The following is a 20153-nucleotide window of genomic DNA, read 5'->3' as shown; positions in this document are numbered from 1 at the left end:
TTATGGAGCTCTCAGGTCCTTTCTGGCTAGGGCTCCCTCAACTGCAGGCCATCTCTCTCCCCCACCACCAAACACTCTTCCCCCAGGACCTGCTGTCCAGCTTTTCCCAGCACTCCTTCCTGCCCTCTTCACTGACCCCATCCAAGTCTTCCCCACCCTTCAGCTCCTCCCTGAAGCCTTTCTGAACTGCCCAACTTGAAATGCTCCCTTTCTCTCCCGGGATTCCCATCCAATCTCCGGTTTATGCCGTGCATTTGTTCTTTTGTGGCATCTGCCTGGATAATTCGGTTCTCGTCTCAGGTGTGCACGTCTTGTTTCTGCTGGGAGGGCAGAAAGCACTCAGGCTTGCCTTCCAACTAGTGTGCTTCCTCCCCAAAAGCAGGAACTCCATACATGTTGGCTGACTGAAAAGTGTGGGCTGGGGCAGCATCCCAGAATAATCCATTTTTTAGCTTGGATTCAGGTAAAGGGGAAGGTGTCTCATCTGAACCATGAAGAAGGTGCCTGCAGGTCTCCAGCTGGAGACGTTGAGGACACCGATGGAAATACGACTGTGAAGCCCAGAGAGATGAACTGGTGCTGTCAGATTTGCCAACTCCCACATGTCACATCTTCAAGGCTGGGAGAGACTGTTCAGGGAACGGGTGCCAGCAAGAACCAGGAGCCTGTCTGTGGCTGAAACTGAGGACGCATCTCGAAGAACAGCAGCAAAAGAAAGCCAGGAAAAGAGCCCAACCCACCCCCAAACTCTCTCGCTGGGACCTCCCTTAAGACACTTAACACTGTTAGTCTTTTTTTGAGTGACTTGGGCACAAATCCTACGTGTCCTAGTAAAGAGTAAGCTCCTTGAGAGAAGGGACAGCGTCTGAGCTCTTTGTAGCTTCCTCAGTCCTTAGACATATATAGACGTACAGAGCCGGGCACCTGGCAGTCGCCCCATTGATGTTTGTGGAATATAGGCATCTTTCTGCATGTTTACGGAATGCCTGCGTGAGGTTCTGAGGATACCATGGTACAGTACAGATGTGCACACTGAACAGACGTAGTGGACACCCCCTAAGTGCCAGAAACAGACAGAGACCCCAATGTCATGAAACTTACACTCTGATACCATCCCGTGGGATCATCTGGTCCACTTGGATGAGGGGACTGACCCCAGGGAGCACCAGGGACTTCATCTCAGTGATAAAGCTGGCCTGTGACAGGGCTGGGCCTGACCTTGGGACTCAGTGCTCTACACACACACACACACACACACACACACACACACACAATCACTAAATTTAACATGATCAAACATGGGCAGTGCATGTATGAGAGGCATGCCCAGCTATGCCACCCTGTGCATCAATTCTAACACCCAGAGCAGCTGCCTGTCCTTCACGGAAAACGCCAAGCTATCCATCAACCTAGCCTACTGAGAAACAGAAGTTTTTTTCCTCGCTCTCGAATGAGCCTTGGGACCTGAGTCTTCAGTTATTAGGCTTACCCCCAGCTAGAGGGCAAGGTGACTGTTTTGGCTGGGTGTGGAAGTGGGGCCGATGTTTGAGGGTTTGGAGCTGAACTCCAACATCTGAGCTGCTGGGCTCCCTGCACCCCTCAGTCAGGCTGTCTGGTGGCTCTTTTCACCTTCACCACATCAGCTCCTTTTCTTCTAGCCCTGGCTCCTTCCGGTGCCCCTGGAGAATGAGGTCAGGCTTTCTGGGGCACCCAGCCTGGCTGCTCATGAGTGGAAATCCTCTCCTCTCAGCCAGATGAGCAGTGCAGGGCGGATTCCTCCTGGGATTGCATCGCTGTATTTTCACAGCCCCTCCTCTCCCCACCTCTACTCTTTGCCCACATGAAGTGGGCACTGCTCTCTGATTCTGGAAGGGGGGTTGTTCCTCCCATGCCTGAGGAACAGAGGGCTGCCCCCTGCCCTGGCCACCGCAGCCAAGCACAAGTCTCTCGGGGCAAAGAGGCCACAAGGTGGGCCTGCTTCCAGCCACCTCACCACTGAGTCACTTCCGCTCTCCAAGTGGTGCTCAGGCGCAGAGCTCTTGGGCCTCAGGGACCACCCAGGAGGACAACGGGGCCGAAGAGGGCAGATGATGGGGCCAGGACTAAAGCCCATGTCTCTGACTCTCAAATCAGTCTTCACAGTGCACCAGCCTGTGTCTTGGGCATCTTGGGGGCGGGTCCCTCTCACTGGAGGTGTGGAAACAACCCCACAGGTGGCTGCTAATGGCTTGGACAAGCCAGTGGGAAGCTTAAGGTGGGCCTATCACCAAGGGGCTGGTGGCACCTGAGTGTCCCCTTAGGGCTGCGTGCGAGAGGGGCCAGGTGCCAGCTTGAATCAAAAGAGGCAGAGGCCTGGGAGGCCCTGTCAGCTGGCCGTGGGGCAGGAGGGGCCTCGGGTGGAAATGGCTTGGCTGGCAGAGTGGGCCCTGGCACTCGGCCACCGGTGGGCTGAGCAGCCCGACTAGCGTGTTTTCTTAATCACCTTCCCCATCATCACGCGTTCTCCATACAACATCACATCACATCACGTGTTTGTTTTGAGCAGGGCATGATCCTTTGCCAACAGATGTAATTCGAAGATTGGTGTGGCCTTTGGAGGAGCACGGAAAGGGCTCTCTGGAAGGGGGTGCCTGCCCTACTCTGCCGGGCACTTTACTTTTTCCACTCGAGTGAGAAAAATCCTGGTTCTTTACATCCCACAGATCCCCAAAGCCAATTATTTGCTGTCTGCCCTGCCGTTTCCATCTCAGGTAGAGGCGGCGGCTCTTCCCGGCTGCCAGGGAGGGAAGTGCTGGAGGTCAGCCCCCAGCCCCGCAGCCCCTGCGATGTTATGGGAGATGACTGAGGGGTTTCCGGAGGCTGGAGGAAAAACACACTAGCGCCGCCCTCAGGGCCTCCGTAGACAGGAATCCCGCTCGGCACATGAAGAGGCTGTGGGATCCAAGGGAAAGGAGGAGAGAGGCAGGGCTTGGCTTCCTGTATAGGAACCCACAGCACAAGGAGAGCCTGGAACCCCGCAACGTGGTGTCAGAGGGTCCTCCTCAGGCACCTCTTTTTAAATATTCATTCACATCAGCTCTTTTCTTCTCTATTTCACAGGATTTTGGCCTTGCCTCTTTTTTTAAATAAATTTTATTTTTTTTAGAGACAGTGTCTCACTCTGTTGCCCAGGCTGGAATGCAGTGGTGCAATCATGGCTCATTACACTTCAAACTCCCAGGCTCAAGCGATCCTCCCTCCTCAGGCTCCGGAGTAGCTAGGATTACAGGTATCTGCCACCACGCCCTGCTGGTGCTTGTCTGGAATTGGGGGTGGAGCCACTCTGAGAATGTGAAACATCTTACCACCATCATCAAGGTCCAGGGCAGTGTGGCCCCGTGTAAGATGTGGTCCAAGACCTTTCTGGAGGCTTCCGGTAATGGTCTGCCCTGGGCCAGCTGACTGCGGAGGGTTCAGCTGCAAAGGTGTCTCAGTGAGGAGCAGGACTTGGGGTGAGGCTCCCGTCACTGCCTGCCAGGTGCTCCCTAGGGCTGATTATAACTTGCTTGGCTCATCCCGCACAGCCGAGGACTTGAGGAGGCCAACGGGAAGCACAAAAAGAAGGTGCCAGAGGCAGAGGGAAGGAAGCCACAAAGAGGCAAGGTGGATTCTAGACTAGAATTCAGGAGTCCTGGGATCTAGTCACCCCGACTAACTGTGATTTGTAACAACTCACTTCTGTCCACAGGACCAGCTACATAATCTGTGGGGCCCAGTGTAAAATGAAAGTGTGTGTGTTTGTTTGTTGGTGGGAGGGGATGACTTGTTAAAAAATTGTAAGAATTTCAGGCCTCATGGTGGATCAAGGCTGTAATCCCAGCACTTTAGGAGGCCGAGAAAGTGGGAAGATCGTTTGAGGCCAGGAGTTTTAGACCAACCTCGGCAACAAAATAAGGCCCCATCTCTACCAAAAAAATAAAAAATCCAGGCATGGTGGTGCACATCTGTAGTCCCAGTAGTCCCAGCTACATGAGAGGCTGAAGTGGGAGGATCACTTGAGCCCAGAAGTTTGAGGCTGCAGTGAGCTATGATCATGCCATTGCACTCCAGCCTGGGCAACAGAGTGAGTCCCTGTCTCTAAAATAAAACAAAATAAAATACATTTTTAAAAAGTTCAAGATAGCACCTGCAGAGCATTAAACCAAGTGTGGGACCTTGTAGGATGGCACTGGTTGCAGAAGACATGAAGCCAGCCCTACCTGCTTGGGCCTCACTTTCCCTAACTATGCAATGTGGAGGCTGCATCCAGTCAGAAGTTTGTCGGTGGAGCCCTTTCTTCCAGTGAACCCTTAGGCCGTTCTGTGTATGAGAGACAAACAGAGTTGCTCTGGTTGAAGTAGGCTGAGAGCTCTGGCCCCACCTCTTCCACCTCCATACCTGTCAGTGGCACCTGAGAGTGTGGTTGAGAGCCCTGTAGATGATCTCAAAGGCCCTTTTCAGTTTCTGCTTTCCGTAAGCGGATGAGGTGATGAGGTTCTCACTGCTAGGAACATAAGCATCTGCCAGGGGTGTTACAGGAGGATTACTGAAAGACCCCGGAATGGCGTTAAAAACCTCAAAGGTTCCCTGCCTCATGAGATAACTCCAAAGCCTGCTTCTCCTCTAGCCTCAAAATGACCTTGAAGACCAAGTAGGGGCCTAAAGACACCCAGGCCCTGGAAATGGCCACTTGGGATCATGTCTGGTTCTTATTTCCATCCCAAGAACTGGCTGCAAGGGCCAACCTGGTGCTGGCTCACCACCCTGGGGAGAGCTCAGTCCTGGCCCATGGGGCTTCCCCAGCGCCTTCCTCCCAAGGAGGTCAGAGGGTGGGTCAGGCAGGGTTCAGGGGTTGGGAAGGGCAGGGCCTGGGATGAGGGGCTCTGACACTGCAGGTCTCTTTTGGGGAAGGGCTGGAGGTCCTGGGGGAGAATCCTAGGCCTGGCCCCCGGTTGAAAGGCTAGGTGGGGGCTGCAGGGGCCTCTCTGATGGGTCCCCAGGGTCGAAATTTACACTGCTGGAAAGTTGGGCTGGTGAAGCCTTTCTGCGTCTACTGGTTAAAGGGATCAGAAACTTCTCTGGACTTTAAAATTATTTGTGAGGTTAGAGCAACAGGACTGCAAGGGGGGTGTGTGAGTGTCCCCATCCTCCCTCTCCTCTTTGCTTCCTCCGGTCTTCAGGGATCCGTCCTGTCTCGCAGGATGCCCAAAAAGGCAGGGGAAAAGCCAGAGGCGCTCTGCCCTCCTCTCAGCCTCGCCTGCAGAAAAGGCGCCCCCCAGGCCCTGGGTGGAGCGGGGGTGCAGGCGACCCCCCTCGGAGCTGCCCCCCACCGGCCGCGCTTACCTTTCATGGTCTCTTCCTCTGGGGCCTCAGGAGGGCCCCGCTGCAGGCGGCTGGAGCTGCAGTGGAGCCGGGCGGCCGGCGGGTCCTCCAGGGCGCGGATCGCCGTCCTAGGCGCTGCCCGCGGCCGTGGGGCTCCGGCCGGGACTCATGCTCCGGCGCGCGGGCTGCGGAGGCGGCGGGAGGAGTGGAGGGTCCCGCGGGGTCGCAGCCTGGGGACGCCCCGCCGGGCGCCTAGCGCCGCGCCCCTCCGCCCAGAGCGCGCATCCCGCCGCCGCCCGCGCTTCCCGCTGCGGCCCCGAGAGGTCTGCCGCCGCCCCTCGCCCCGCGCGCCCTTCCTCCCTCCCTCCTTCCCGCCTGCTCCTCTCCCTCTCCCTCCTTCCCTCCCTCGCTCGCAAGCCTCCCTCCCTCCTCGTCACTTCTTGGGCCCCGGCCCAGATCAACTTCCTTGGTATTTTCAAAACTGCCGCGGCCGGCCTCTTTGTGCCGCCGCGGGGGCCCCGCGCTCCGCCCGCCTCGCCCGTGCGCCCCCGCAGCCCCAGAGCCCAGCCTCGAACCCGGGCCCCCGCCGCGTCCTCCCTGCCCGCGCTGCGGCTGCAATAGGGGGCTCACCGGGAGAGCTCCTTGATCTTAGTCGATTTCACTAGCGGGACCGCCAAGTGGCTGGGGCAGGGATGGGGACCCCAGATTTTAGCCCTGCACGTTTTTCTCACCCATCTATGGTGTCGAGGGCCTGGGAGAAGGACGTCCGGGACCGCACATTTTAGTGCTGAAAGTCCCGTGTCCAGGACAGACGTGGAAGATTGGCCACCCTGTGAGCACCCTGGCTCTGCCCCTGCTGAGCTGAGTGACTTCGGGCATCCAGTTCTCATCTCCAAGCCTCCTCTTTCTACATGAGAGAACTGGGCCTGGAGTGCCCCACATTCTGTGATTTTTCATTTTTATTTTTTTGAGGCGCTAGCCATCCAAGCTGGAGTGCAGTGGTGCAATCTCTGCTCACCACAACCTCCGCCTCCTGGGCTCAAATGATTCTCCTGCCTCAGCCTCCCGAGTAGCTGGGATTACAGGCGTGCACCACCCTGCCCGGTGATTTTTTTTGTATTTTTAGTAGAGACTAAAAATGTTGGGGAGGCTGGTCTGGAACTCCTGACCCCAGTGGTCCACCCACCTCAGCCTCCCAAAGTGCTGGGATTATAGGCCTGAGCCACTGCACCTGGCCATCAAATTGTGTGATTTTGTTGGTGGAGGGGCCTCTGGGGTAAACAGTGACACCCAAGGAAAGTGAATGCAGGCAGGGAGTTGAGACTGGTCATCAGCGCTACTCAGGATTCTCACGTGTCATTTTTCATTGATTGAACAAACATTTACCGAGCTCCCAGCTGCCAGCCAGGTCTAGGTCTGCTGTCCACTCTGCCCACCCTGCAAGCTGCCCCTGCAGGAAATCAAGCAGGTGACACGGGTTTTAGAAAAGAGAAAAAAGACTTATTGGCAAGGGCACCAAGAGAGGAGGTAGGAGAACAGCTCTCAAATCCACCTCCCAGAAGATAAGCCTTAAGGATATTTATGGGTTAGGGAAGTAGAGTGGTCTAAGCCGTGGGGAAAGGCAATTGGCAGTGGGGACAAATGAAGAAACAGGTTCATTCCATGCCAGTGTAGTCTGAGCTCGTGGTATTTCATAGGACATATATGCAGAAAATGGCAGCGTTAGCATGATCCAAGGGTGGAGTTTTTTGGCTCTCCAACATTGAAAGGCCACCTCTTGGGGCACTTGCCCAGTTGAAGGGCCAATGGTCTCACCAGTTTGAGATGGACAGGAGCTAGTCCAAGTTCCTAAAAAACAACTGAAGAGATCATTACCATGGTGGCCGATGAATGTTACCTATAAAGTAGCGAATGAAGGTTAAGTTTCAGTGTTCAGTGGTGTAGCCTTCAGCTTCATGGAAAAAAGAAAACAAAAACAAAAACAAAAAAACTCACCAAAAAAACAAAAAGCAAGCAAGCAACCAAAAGCAAAGAGGGCAGCCAGACCATACCAAAACGGTTTCGCTACAAGGGACCAGGCTCTGCCCCAAGCTCCAGAAGTGTGAGGAACATGTCACATGGCCAGTCTGGTTAGGAAAGCCAGTAATTAAACAAGCAGCAGTGCAGAAGTGGGATGAACGTTATGAGAAGAAAAGTGCAGGGAGAAACGGGACCACAAAGTGGCACAGGCCAGCCTGGTCTCTTCTGATGCCACAGTCAGCACCCTCTCCCCATCCCTAAGCCCTATTTAATGCTGAAGTGAAGTAGGTGAAACCCAAGGGGAAGAGAAAGTGTCTCCTAAGCTTGGAGTAGAGAAGAGGACAAGGACAGCCACCCCTGTCTGTAGATCCCATCAGATCAGCAAGGGTGATGCTGTGTTCTCTCTAATCTCCATTTTGCCATGGCAAGTTTACAGTTTGCAAAGTCCCTTCTCTCCATGATCTCAGCAGAACCTCACAACCACCTTGATGGGGGGATCCCAGGGACTGTGCTGCCCATTTTACAGATAAGGAGACTGAGGTTTAGAGAGGACATTTCCTGCCTGGTGACAGTCATGTGCTCCTGTCGCCTGTATCTGGGTTCTGAGTTTGCCGCATGATCTGAGTCTCCCAGAGCTAGGCATGGATCAGGAGAGCTGTTTTGTAAACCCCAGGGAGATAGTCACCTTGGAGGTTACCTGTATGCTAACTTCTTTAATCTTCATGTCTGCTCTATGAAGTAAGCAGCATTATTGCCTTCATTTTTCAGATGAGGAAACTGAGGTGTGGAGAGGGTAAATAATGTGCTTAGCACCACGGAGCTAGTAAGTGGAGACCTTGGAATATGAACCTAGGCAGGCTAAATCCAATGCCTGTGTGCTAAGACATGGTCCGCCACACTGGCTCTCATAGAGGGTGCTCAAATATTTGTTGACAGAAAATACAAAAAGTGTGGGAATGTAAAGTAGTACAGCCACTGTGGAAAACAGTATGGAGGTTCTTCAAAAAACTAAAAATAGACTACTGAATGATCCAGCAACCACTGCTGGGTACATACCCAAAGGAAAGGAAATCAGCATATCCAGGAGACGTCTGCACACTGCCATGTTTATTGCAGCACTATTCAGAATAGCGAAGATATGGAATCCACCTAAGTGTCCATCAGCAGATGAATGGATAAGAAAATGTGGCGTGTATACACAACGGAAAACTATTTGGCCATAAAGAAGAATGTAACCCCGTCATTTGCAACAACATGGATGGAACTGGAGGTCATTATGTTAAGTGAAATTAGCCAGGTACAGAAAGACAAATACTGCATGATTTCACTCACTTAAGGGAGCTACAAAAATGGACCTCATGGAGGTAGAGCATAAAGTAGTGGTTACCAGAGGCTGGGAAGGAAGGTGGGTGGGGAGAGGAAGAGAAGTTGGTTAATGGGTACAGAAATACAGCTAAATAGAAGGAACAAGTATTCGAAACTACAGTAGGGAAACTAGAGTTAACAACAGTTAATTGTGTATTTCAAAAATAGCTGAAAGAGAAAATTTGGAGTTTTCCCAACACAAAGAAAAGATAAATTTTTGAGGTGATGGATGTCCCAGTTACCCTGGTTTGGCCATTACACATTGCATACATGCATCAAAATATCACATGTATCCCTAAAATATATACAACAATGACATATCAAAAAGAAAAAAGAAATAAAATTAGAGCTTATATCATTAAAAAAAAGAAATACCAAAAAACGACCCTCGTTTTTATCCATGCTTTCTTTAGTTGGTGGGAAAAATGGCCTAACCCCTGCCCCTGTGGTGTTAAAGGGTATGGGCATCTTGGACTGTTGCTGTGATAACTCAAATGCATCAGCAAATAGATGCATTTGGGCTCGGGGTGAGCAGAGGTGGTACCTAGCCCTGAAGAGGTACCGAAGATGAATCCCAGTTCCAAAATGACACTGGGGAGAGAAGCCCCACCTTATGAGTGGCAGAAAAGAGCAGAAGAGTTGGACAGTAGAGGTCATAGTTCAGAGCCAAGAAAGGAGAAAGAGAAGGGTAAAGAAGGAGTCAGCCCCTGTCTCAGATAAGAAAAGAGGAGATAGGATTTCCTAGAGGTGATCTCAGGCTTTGGGAGAAGATTTCAGCTGCAATTCAGGCAATTTCTACCAGCAACCAGAGGATTGAACCAGAGTCGTCTGGAGTGACTCCCCCTGAAAGACTGGATTATAGGGCCATTGAGATGTGGTGCAAACTGGGACAGGTGGCACCAGATGAGGTGGGGTGGGGAAGGGGGACCTGCTTAATCTTGTTTTTAACTTGAGCTGAGTCGGGGTGGCTGATGGCTGCACAGAAGCCCTATCGATGTTGAAAGTCAAAGGAAATAGCTAAAGAGGTGAGGCCATGTAGAAAAGAAAGAAGGGAATGACTGATGGCACAAACTTCCCTGTGTTAATGAAGGTAGAAAGTCCACATCAGTGTTCTTGAGCAGTGTCTCATTTGCTCAGAATAATTGGCTCACCCCAGCCTCCTGCTCGAAAGCTGCAGTGGGTTTCCCTTTCTTTTTTCTAATTTAGGCAAAAGCCATCCCTCTTTCTCCTAAAGGTCAGTTCCTCTGCCTGCAGCTCTGATCCTTGACTCTTCTCCAGCAAACAAGTTAAGCAGGATTTCCACTTTTCTTTCCACCTCATTCCTTGCTCTAATTAACTCTCCTTAGAACATAGTATCAGCGCTCAATGCTCAGGGAAATTGATCTCTTCCTCATAGTTGCCAAATATAATACCCTTCTCAAAAATCTGCAACTTCTTCAACCATTTTGTAGCATTTAACACCATTAGGGTTCTCCAAAGAAACAGAACCAATAGGACATATGTATATAGCTATGTATGCATCTCTTTATATATATATCAATATCCATAGACATAGGTGTATAGAGAAAGATTATATAGATAAAGATAGAAATAAATATTTTAAGAAATTGGCTCATGCAATTATGGAGGCTGGCAAGTCCAAAATTTGCAGGGCAGACTGACAGGCTGGAGATCCAGGAAAGAGGTGATGTTGCAGCTCAAGTTTAATGGCAGTCTGGAAGCAGAATTCTCTCTTTCTCAGGGGACCACATCTTTTTTCTCTTAAGACCCTCAACTGATTGGATGAGACCCACCACATTATGGAAGGTAATTCACTTTACTCAGTTTGCTGATGTAAATGTTAATCTCATCTAAAAAATACTTTCATCTTAGAAACATCTAGAATAGTGCTTGACCAAATATCTGGGGAATGTGGCCTAAGTTCACACATAAAATCACCCATCACAAACTCCATTGACAGCTCCTTCTTGACTCTTTTCTGGCTTATTTGATCCTACATACTTCTGGTCCTCCTTCTAAACTTCTTTGACTTTCGCTGTCAGCTTCTCTTTTTGGTATAGTTTTTCTTTCTCTTTCTTTCTTTCTTTCTTTCTTTCTTTCTTTCTTTCTTTCTTTCTTTCTTTCTTTCTTTCTTTCTCTCTCTGTCTCTCTCTTTCTCTCTCTCTCTCTCTCTGTCTCTCTTTCTTTCTTCTTTCCTTCCTTCCTTTCTTTTTTTTTTTTTTTTTGAGACAGAGTCTGGCTCTGTCAGCCAGGCTGGAGAGTGCAGTGGTGCAATCTCAGTTCACTGCAAGCTCCGCCTCCTGGGTTCACGCCTTTCTCCTGCCTCAGCCTCCCGAGTAGCTGGGACTACAGGTGCCCGCCACCACGCCTGGCTAATTTTTTTGTATTTTTAGTAGAGATAGGGTTTCACCTGTTAGCCAGGATGGTCTCGATCTCCTGACCTTGTGATCCCCCAGCGTTGGCCTCCCAAAGTGCTGAGATTACATGCATGAGCCACCATGCTGAGGCTTCTCTTCTTTTCTTTTCTTTTCTTTTCTTTTGAGACAGGGTCTCACACTCTCACTCAGACTGGAGTACAGTGGCACAATCTTGGCTCACTGCAACCTCTGCCTCCCGGGTTCAAGTGATTTACCTGCCTCAGCCTCCCAAGTAGCTGAGACTACAGGCATGCACCACCATGCCCGGCTAATTTTTGTATTTGTAGTAGAGATGGGGTTTCACCATGTTGGCCAAGCTGGTCTAGAACTCCTGACCTCAGGTGATCTGTCTGCCTTGGCCTCCCAAAGTGCTGGGATTACAGGCATAAGCCACCATGCCCGGCTGGTGTATTTTCTAAATACAGGCCTTCCCTACCCTTATGTTAGTCAGTGTAAGTAACAATTGCTGCAATAGCAACCATCCTGACACCCCATTATCTTTAATACAATGAAAGCTTATTCCTCACTCACACTGCAATTCAATATGGGGTAGGCAGTTCTCTTCCAAATGATGACTCAGGAACCCAGGGTTCTTCCATCTTGTAATACCATTATCTGTAACAAACGGCCCCTAAGGTTGCTGCAAAATGGAAGAGAGAATGGAGGATCATGCGTAGGAGAGTTTTACGGGCTGGGCTGGAAGTGGGATACAGCACTTTTACCAACATCCCACTGGCAAGAGCCCACTAAACTGGGCTCAACCTAAAGGCAAGAGGGCTTTAAAATAGAGGCAGCCATATGACCTGGAAGGAGAGAAGAAACACAGATCGGGGGTACCAGCATTCTCCACATAGTTCGCCTTCCTGGTCTCCAAATACCTGTTTGTTCCTTTGTTTTCACACATAAAACACATTCACCCCTCACCATGGAGGGAACTCAAAGTCCCATCTGGTCATTGCATTGAGCTCAAAGTCCGGGTTCTCTGTGTGATCCTTATTCATCAGGTCAGCCTGTAGCTCCCATATAAAATGGGAGGAATATGCATCTGATAATCACAATCAAAATGCCCATTTAGAAAATGGAATAATGAAAGACACAGAGTTGCTACTGGTCTACAGAAATGTTGAGATCCCTCAGATGTTGTAAAGATCTCTAACCCTGGAGTGGGGAAAATTCTTTGTTTAGGCCCTGATGCAGATCGCTGGAAGAATTCTCTTGTCCGTGACACCTTAGACATGTCCTTTGGAAGGTGCTTCCTGGTGTACCACCCTCTTTGTGCACATCTAAAGTGGATGCTGGGGAATGAGACATTCCTGAGGGCTGTTCACTTCTCACAGCCCGCTTCTTTTTGGAGCAAGGTTATTTTTTAGCTCCACGAGTCAGGGTGACACAGGACAGGCAAGCCCCCAAATTGGGGCTTAGCCTGGAAGAGTTGTTGGCTTCACCTAGGAAAGAATCAAGGGAGAGCCGGTGGTGTTAGACAGTAACTTGTATTGAAGTGGCAGTGCACATCGTCAACAGAGAGACTGCTCCTTTGCAGAGGAGGGCTACCCCACAGGCAGTGTGTCCAGATTAGCAGCTCAGAGGCAGTTCAGCAGTCATATTTATACCCACTTTAAATTATATGCAAATCAAGGGGTGGTTTCTACAGACATTTCTAGGAAAAGGATGGTGACTTCTGGGTTGCAGGTTGTTGCATGGAAAGGGTTGGTAATTTCTGGGTGTTGGCGTGAGAGTGGTAAATTGACATGGCATACTGACAGGCATGTCTTATGGAAAGTTCCTTCTGCCATGCCCCTGTTTTAGCTAGTCCTCAATTTGGTCTGGTGTTCAAGCCCCATCTCTGGAGTCAAGTCCCACCTCCTACCTCAAAGGTACAGGTGAAGGTCTGGATGTGTAGGGGTTTGGGGCAATGATAGTCCCTCAACATTTAGCAAAATCTCATCTATTTGCTTTTAGTCCATTCCATGGGCCAGTGACCACACCCAGAGTTTTTTCCTAGCTGTAGTTTCCAAACCTACTGTTTTAATTTGTTTCCTCTCCCCCAGGCCTCTCTCCCTAAGGGCAGTCAGCTACAACAAGGGTTGACTGGAAAAGCCGCATCCTTAATCTAATCATTCCACCTGGCTAGGTCTAAGTGGGCCTTGGCTGCTGGAAAGTTTTGAGATTTACTTCTATTATCTGGGATCTAGAGGCAGTTGGTGTTTTCCTTCCTTTTAGGCTTAAATTTTCTGGACTTTGTTCCAATTCACTTCTCTTTGCAAACCAGTCAATTATTTCACTTTTCTCTTCCTTGTGTTCCTTTGTTAAATACAGGCACTAGCAGAGAACACACACCACTACTTTGCTTCTTTCTAACAGATGCCCCTAGGCATGCTGACTCAGTAGTAGATAGCATGGGGTCTGCTATCCTCAATATCATAGGCCCAGTTTACCAATTATCATAACACCAATTATCATCTTCAGCCTCCTAATGTCAGGATCCTCATCTGCTATGCAATATTTCCATATTTCCATTTTTAGTATGGAAGCATGTCATTTCAAGCCATCAATTTTTAGAGTTGTTAGAGAAAGTAGCACCATACATGGTCATGCCTGGCTCTGACAAATAACTGTGAGATTTTAGTGACAGCACAATAATCATTTACTTCTCATTCATATCAAAATCTATGGCAAGTTGGGTGTCTGTCTTACAAAGGTTGACTCAAGGATTCAGTGTCCTTCCATCTTGCGATGCTGCCATCTTCAATATGTAGCCTACAAGATTTGGTAGAAAGGAGAGAGAGAGAGGAGGAGTGTGCAGTGGAGAAAATCATGGGACAGGCCTGGAGGAGTCACACAATTGCTATCAGGTACGTTTGTTCCATTGACCTTAGCTCAGTCATATGGCTCCAAGTAGAGGTTAAGGGGGCTGGGAAAAAAATCCCTTATCTCTGTTACCATGAAGAAAAGAGAAACAAAGATGTTGGTGAATGCTAACTCATTAATGAACCCCTTTCCAACCCAGACCTCTGCAGAATTTTTACCTTTTCTCCCTAATGAGCTTTCTAATGTTATGAATTGGAGCTTCATGCAGTGTTGCTGCCTTGGTATCTCCCCCAAAAATCAATCCTTTGGAAGTTAAAGAGTAAAATATTTTTGAGAGGACACAGAGGACTAGTCAAGGGAATGTCATAACTGTGTTCCAGCAAAGTTGGCTATAAAGTGAAAACTTCAATTTAGTTCTAACATTGACTTCAATTTACAATAAGAAATAGAATGCCCTGAAAAAAAAAAAAAGTCCTTCAACATACTCAATTGAAGACTTGTCCGGATAAGTGTTAAATTGACTTTTTAAAGGCCATTCTCTGAGCTATGTGATATTTTCACAATTCAAGGGTCTCCTTTCTTTTTTTTACTACCTCCCAGAACTTTCCCTATGATATCTCCCATGTCTATGGATTCTTGCCTCACTGTACATTTACCAATATGGGAATTTTTGAGTATTATAATGGCCAAGAGGTGTATTGCAATACCACTCTTAAACCAGTGGGTGATGCTATATAACATGGCCTCTTGTAGCCTGATAAACCTTCAAAGAGGGCTTAATAGGGTCAAGTTAATACCTATGAACCTTAGGTATTAATTAGGTTCATTAATTAGGTTCATGAATCTTATTTCATGAACTCTGTAAGGATACAGTTCTGAGAAAAGTAGCTTAATTACAAAGGATATTTCAGAGCTTAACCCTTCCAGATTAATATAATAACATCTTAGCAAAGAAAAACTACCTAGGTTCTTCATCTGAATCAATTATAAATTCAGCAAGAAAGTGGCTGACTTCATTCGAGGCTGGATGTAGATGAAAAAAGAAAGAGGCTTGAGGATATGTGGGAAGGGGAAGCTTCTTTTAATTGAATGATCCACTGGACAATGAAAAGGGATCCCTGCAGGAAGTCCTACAATTTTAGGTTACTGCAAATAGGACTGGAAACATCTCTGTCTTCAGGTTTTGAGGAATTAGACATATTAAAATAGAAGGATCAGAGCTGGAGGGATGGGACTGTTTTGGGGAAAGTATTCTCCAAAGCATTTGGTACACAGAAATGTCTCATGGGAGCCCTGCAGCAGATTAGGCTTTTAACATGATAACAAGGGTGCTGATGGACATTTCTATCCATGTTCTGGATGGAGACCCAGAAGTCCAGCTTACCTGTTTGTTTCTCACTCAAAACTGGAAGAACAAAATTCAGAACAATCTTGACAGAGAGCTATAGTGCACTGATAAGATAAAATTCAACAGAGATAAATTAAAACCCCACATTTAGTGTCACATCATTTTCACTAGTAAAGGATGAAGCTTAGTAATTCAGAGAAAAAGATCTTGTTGATATTTGATCATGCATGGCTTTTGTTCATTTATTAAATTAATGTATTTTGATTGTGTAGCCAGGTGCTATGAGCCAGAGATATGTTTCCTATCCACATGGACATTATAGTGTTGATACGAATCAAAAATAAATAGGATCTTAGATTGCACTAATGGAAAAGTTATTTCAGGTAATTTAACAAGCATGTATTAAGCACCCACCGCATGCTAAACTGTGTCTTAAAGAATGGGAGCTGCTATGGTTTGAATATTTGTCCCCTCCAGAATTCACATTGAAACTTAATCGTCAATGTGGCAGTGTTGAGAGGTGGGACTTTTACCAAGTGATTGGGTCATGAGGTCTCTGCTCTCATAAATGGATTAATCCATTCATGGATTAACGGTTTAGTGGGGTAATGGATGAATGAGTTATCATGGGAGTGGGACTGATGGCTTTATAAGAAGAGGAAGAAAGACCTGAGCTGGCACACTCAGCCCCCTCACCATGTGATGCCCTGCACTGCCTTGGGACTCTCCAGAGAGTCCCCACCAGCAAGAAGGCCCTCACCAGATGCAACCCCTCAATCTTGGACTTCTCCTCTTCTATAATTGTAAAAAATAAATTCTCATTCTTTATATATTACCCAGTTTGCTATATTCTATTATAAGCAACAAGAAACAGACTAAGACAGGAGCTGAATGCTGAATGACAGAAAAAGGTGTGAACAATCATCTGATAAACTTCAATATAAAATGCTTAATCAGGATTTCTTTAATTTTTCCACTGCCATGATGATGATGATGGAAAAGAAGTAGCAAACATATCTTTGAAGTCTTTCATTTTATTTTTTAAAACTATATAAGAGTTACATGCCATACCACAATGAAAAAATATGTATTTTAATATTCAATAATAACGGTTTTACTGAATTGAGGTTAGGAGCTGATATTTTAAAATTGTATAAAAATGCATTTACAAATAAAAATAATAGTTTGAATTAACTCTAGACATATGTTATTGTCCTACACAGGAAGAAAGAATAGACATGTGAATTCTTCTAAAACTAATATGTAAATTTAACACAATTATAATTACAATGCCATGTTTTTTCTTTTTTCTTTTAATTATTTTTTTCTTTTTAGAGACAGAGTCGCCCTCTGTTGCCCAGGCTGGAGTGCAGTGGTGCGGTCATAGCTTACTGCAGGCTTAAATTCCTGAGGTCAAGAAATCCTCCTGCCTTAGCTTCTTAACTAGCTAGGACCACAGGCATACATCACCATGCCTGGCTCATTTTTTAATTTATTTTTTGTAGAGATGAGGTTATCACTACGTTGCCCAGGCTGGTCTTGAACTCCTGGCCTCAAGTGATCCTCTTGCCTCAGCCTCCCAGATTGCTGTGATTACAGGCATGAGCCAATGCACCAGGCCTAATGCCATGTTTTTTCAATGGGGCAAAATTAATTTAAAGTTTATATAGAAGAATTAATGTCCAAGAAAAGTCAAGAAAATTTGAAAAGGAAGAGTGAAGAAGGTTACTTTCTCAATATTAAATATTGTTTTTAAGCTATGTAGTTACGGCTGGGAGTGGCGGCTTATGCCTGTAATCCCAGCACTTTGGGAGCTTGAGGAGGGAGGATCTCTTGAGCTAGGAGTTCAAGACCAGCCTGGTAACATACTGACATCCTGTCTCTAAAAATATATATATTTTTAATTAACTGGGCATGATGGTGTGCACCTATAGTCTCAGCTATTTGGGAGGCTGAGATGGGAGGATTGCTTGAGCTAGGGAGGTCAAAGCTGCAGTGAGCCATGATCATGACACTGCACTCCAGCCTGGGTGACAGAGTGAGATCCTGTCTCAAAAATAAGTAAATAAAATAATATTTTTAAAAGCTATGCTATTAAAACAGTGTATTATGCATGAAGAGAGGAATCAGAAGAATAAACTAGAAAGTGCTGATACAGATCCAAGTTTATTTGGGGAAATTTATATGTGAAAAAATGGTATTTCAACTCAGTGTGATTAGGGTGATTTATTCGATATATTGTGTTGACATAATTGGCTATACATCTGGAAGAAAATGAAATTAGATCCTACCTCATCCTTCTCTTACACGCGCATACACACCATCTTACACACATACACCATAAACATATCAGTTCCATTTTGATTACATATTTAATAAGAAATTGACACAATAGAAAGTTAGAAGAAAATTAGAATAGCTATCTGTCTTCTAGCCAGAGGAAGACATTCTTAAACAAGACATGAGATTTAGAAACTATAAAGAAAAAGATAAACAAAAATCACTTGAATAAAAACTTCAAAAAGTCCTTGGTAATCAAAGATTAAAAAAAAATGATAATCTGGTTGGAAAAACACTGACAACACACAAAGGGTCACTTTCTCTATTTAAAGAGCACCTATAAATTGATAGAAAAAGATGAATAACTTGATAAAATGAGCAAACAATATGGATAGACAAGTGATGGGGAAATTTTATTTAAAAATAAATAGTTGAAAACAAAAAATATACAAAGAGATTAAGGTGGTAAAAATGTCATTTTTCACCCACAAGATTGGCAAAAATTCAAAGGATCAACACCAGCCTGATGATCATATGGTAATGGACATTCTCAGAAAGAATGGAAGCCACAGACGCTTTTGGGGAAAGTCATCAGGCAAGATATATGAGCATTAGGAATACATGTTCTCTTTCATCCAGGCATCTCAGTGGGACAATCTACCTCATACAGAGCAATAAAGGCTCTAACAAATTAGAATGCATGCAGAAGGTTGTTTATTGTGGCACTGCTCAGAGTGACAGGAAAAACTTGGACAAGGGGAATGGCTGAAGAAAATATGTTCAGCCTCACCATGGAATATTATATAGCTATTAAAATGTATGAGTTAGATCTATCTGTGCATTAGCTCAGAGAGATGTCCATAATATTTTATTAAGTGGAAAAGAGTGGATAGCAGAGCAATATGTATCATATAATTTTGAATTTATTTTTTGGAAAAGATAAAAAGGCAAAATCCATTTTGTAGATATCAATATCTAGATAGATATATACACACACACATATATACACACATGCACACACATATTCTAAATATAAATACATGTATATGTATGTATATAAATAGACATCCACTTAACTTTAGAAGCCAGAGATTTAGTGAGGAATTGAAAATAAGACAGAGAGAAAGGAAAGGAAGGGAAGAGAAGGGAAGGGAGGAAGGAGGGAAGAAAGGAATGGAGGAAGGGAGAGCCAGAGGGAGGGAGGGAAGGGAAAAGGAACTTTACTCACTAAACATTAACTTTCCCCCCTGAATCTCTGGGTAATACCAGAGCCAGTGGCCTCCTTGTCTCTGTGTACAGTACAACCTCCCCAGAAGTCAGCTCAAGCCAATCTGAGAAGCACAGTGTGTTATAAGATAATGCAAAAGGAAGCAGAGAGTGCCTTGGGAGCATAGGGAGTGACACCTCTCAAATCACAGGTACTAAGTGTCCTGCCACACTCTCCCCTGGCCAGTCAAAGCAGTTCTCCTGTGTTTGGTGTAAAAGCCGCACAGAGGGACAATGAAGAAATGTATCCTGGGGGCAGGGATGAGGACAGTGAGGTTATCTGGAAACTACACTCTATTTGAGGAGGTTGAGGGACCTTACACTATAAGGAAATACATTTAAGTTGAGATACAATATTGGTTTTCAAATGTTTAAAGGGCTTTCTTGTGGGGGAGGGACCAACTTATCATGTATTGCTTTAGAAATAAGATATGGGACAAAGAAGTTATAAGGAGGTGGCCGGGCGCAGTGACTCATACCTGTAATCCTAGCATTTTGGGAGGCAGAGGCGGGCAGATCACTTGGGGTCAGGAGTTCAAGACAAGCCTGGCCAACATGGTGAAACACTGTCTCTACTAAAAATACAAAATTATCCGGGTGTGGTGGTGCACACATGTAATCCCAGCTACTCAGGAGGCTAAGGCACGAGAGTTGCTCGAACCCAGGAGGAGGAGGTTGCAGTGAGCCAAGATCACACCACTGTACTCCAGGCTGGGCGACAGGGTGAGCTCCATATTAAAAAACAAAACGAAACCAAAAAAAAAAAAAAGAAGTTATAAGGAGGCAGACTTTAGCTCCGTGTAAACAAAACCCTGCTAAGATTCCTTTGTACCCCTTTACATTTTCTATAAAATGAGAACAATATCAGATGCTCTAATAATGACAGAGAGGTGCAGTGAGGAGCAGATGGGGTAAATTCAGAAGAAGTGGTCCTCGACTTTAGGTGCTCATTAAAATGATTTGGAGAGTTTTAAAATCCTGATGCTCTGGCTGCACCCACAATTAATTTATTCATAACCTCTGGAGGTGGGACTCAGGCACCGATAATTTTTAAAGCTCCCAGGCGATTCCATTGTATAGCCATTGTGTAGTTCCACTGAGAACCATTGATCTAAAATAATTATTAATTGCCATCTGGGTAGTTGTGGAAAAAGTAGGTTTGACTTAAGGCAGATCTGGCACCATTTTTTGAAGGGCTCATTCACCTAATACTTGGAGCTAAAGGTCACAGTAAAGCAACTCTGGAGTGAAATACTGACCACATAGCCACTCAATAGCACGAGAGACAGTGAAGGTGGCATAAGCAACAT

The 20153-nt window shown here is 46.4% G+C and overlaps 1 protein-coding gene across 2 annotated transcripts in view; it reads right to left on the bottom strand.

The window, feature by feature from the left end:
* Positions 1-5700, bottom strand: part of SCARA3 (scavenger receptor class A member 3) — a 38823-nt gene extending 33123 nt beyond the window's left edge. For both annotated transcript variants that reach the window (XM_002818936.6, XM_024251427.3), the window contains exon 1: positions 5362-5700. In XM_002818936.6, coding sequence (XP_002818982.3) covers positions 5362-5368 — 7 coding nt within the window. In that variant the 5' untranslated portion in view covers positions 5369-5700. The remainder of the gene's footprint in view (positions 1-5361) is intronic.
* Between the last annotated feature and the right edge of the window lie 14453 nt (positions 5701-20153).

This window comes from Pongo abelii, chromosome 7, assembly GCF_028885655.2.
Source record: "Pongo abelii isolate AG06213 chromosome 7, NHGRI_mPonAbe1-v2.0_pri, whole genome shotgun sequence".
NCBI lineage: Eukaryota > Metazoa > Chordata > Mammalia > Primates > Hominidae > Pongo > Pongo abelii.
This window is presented reverse-complemented; position numbering and strand designations above follow the sequence as displayed.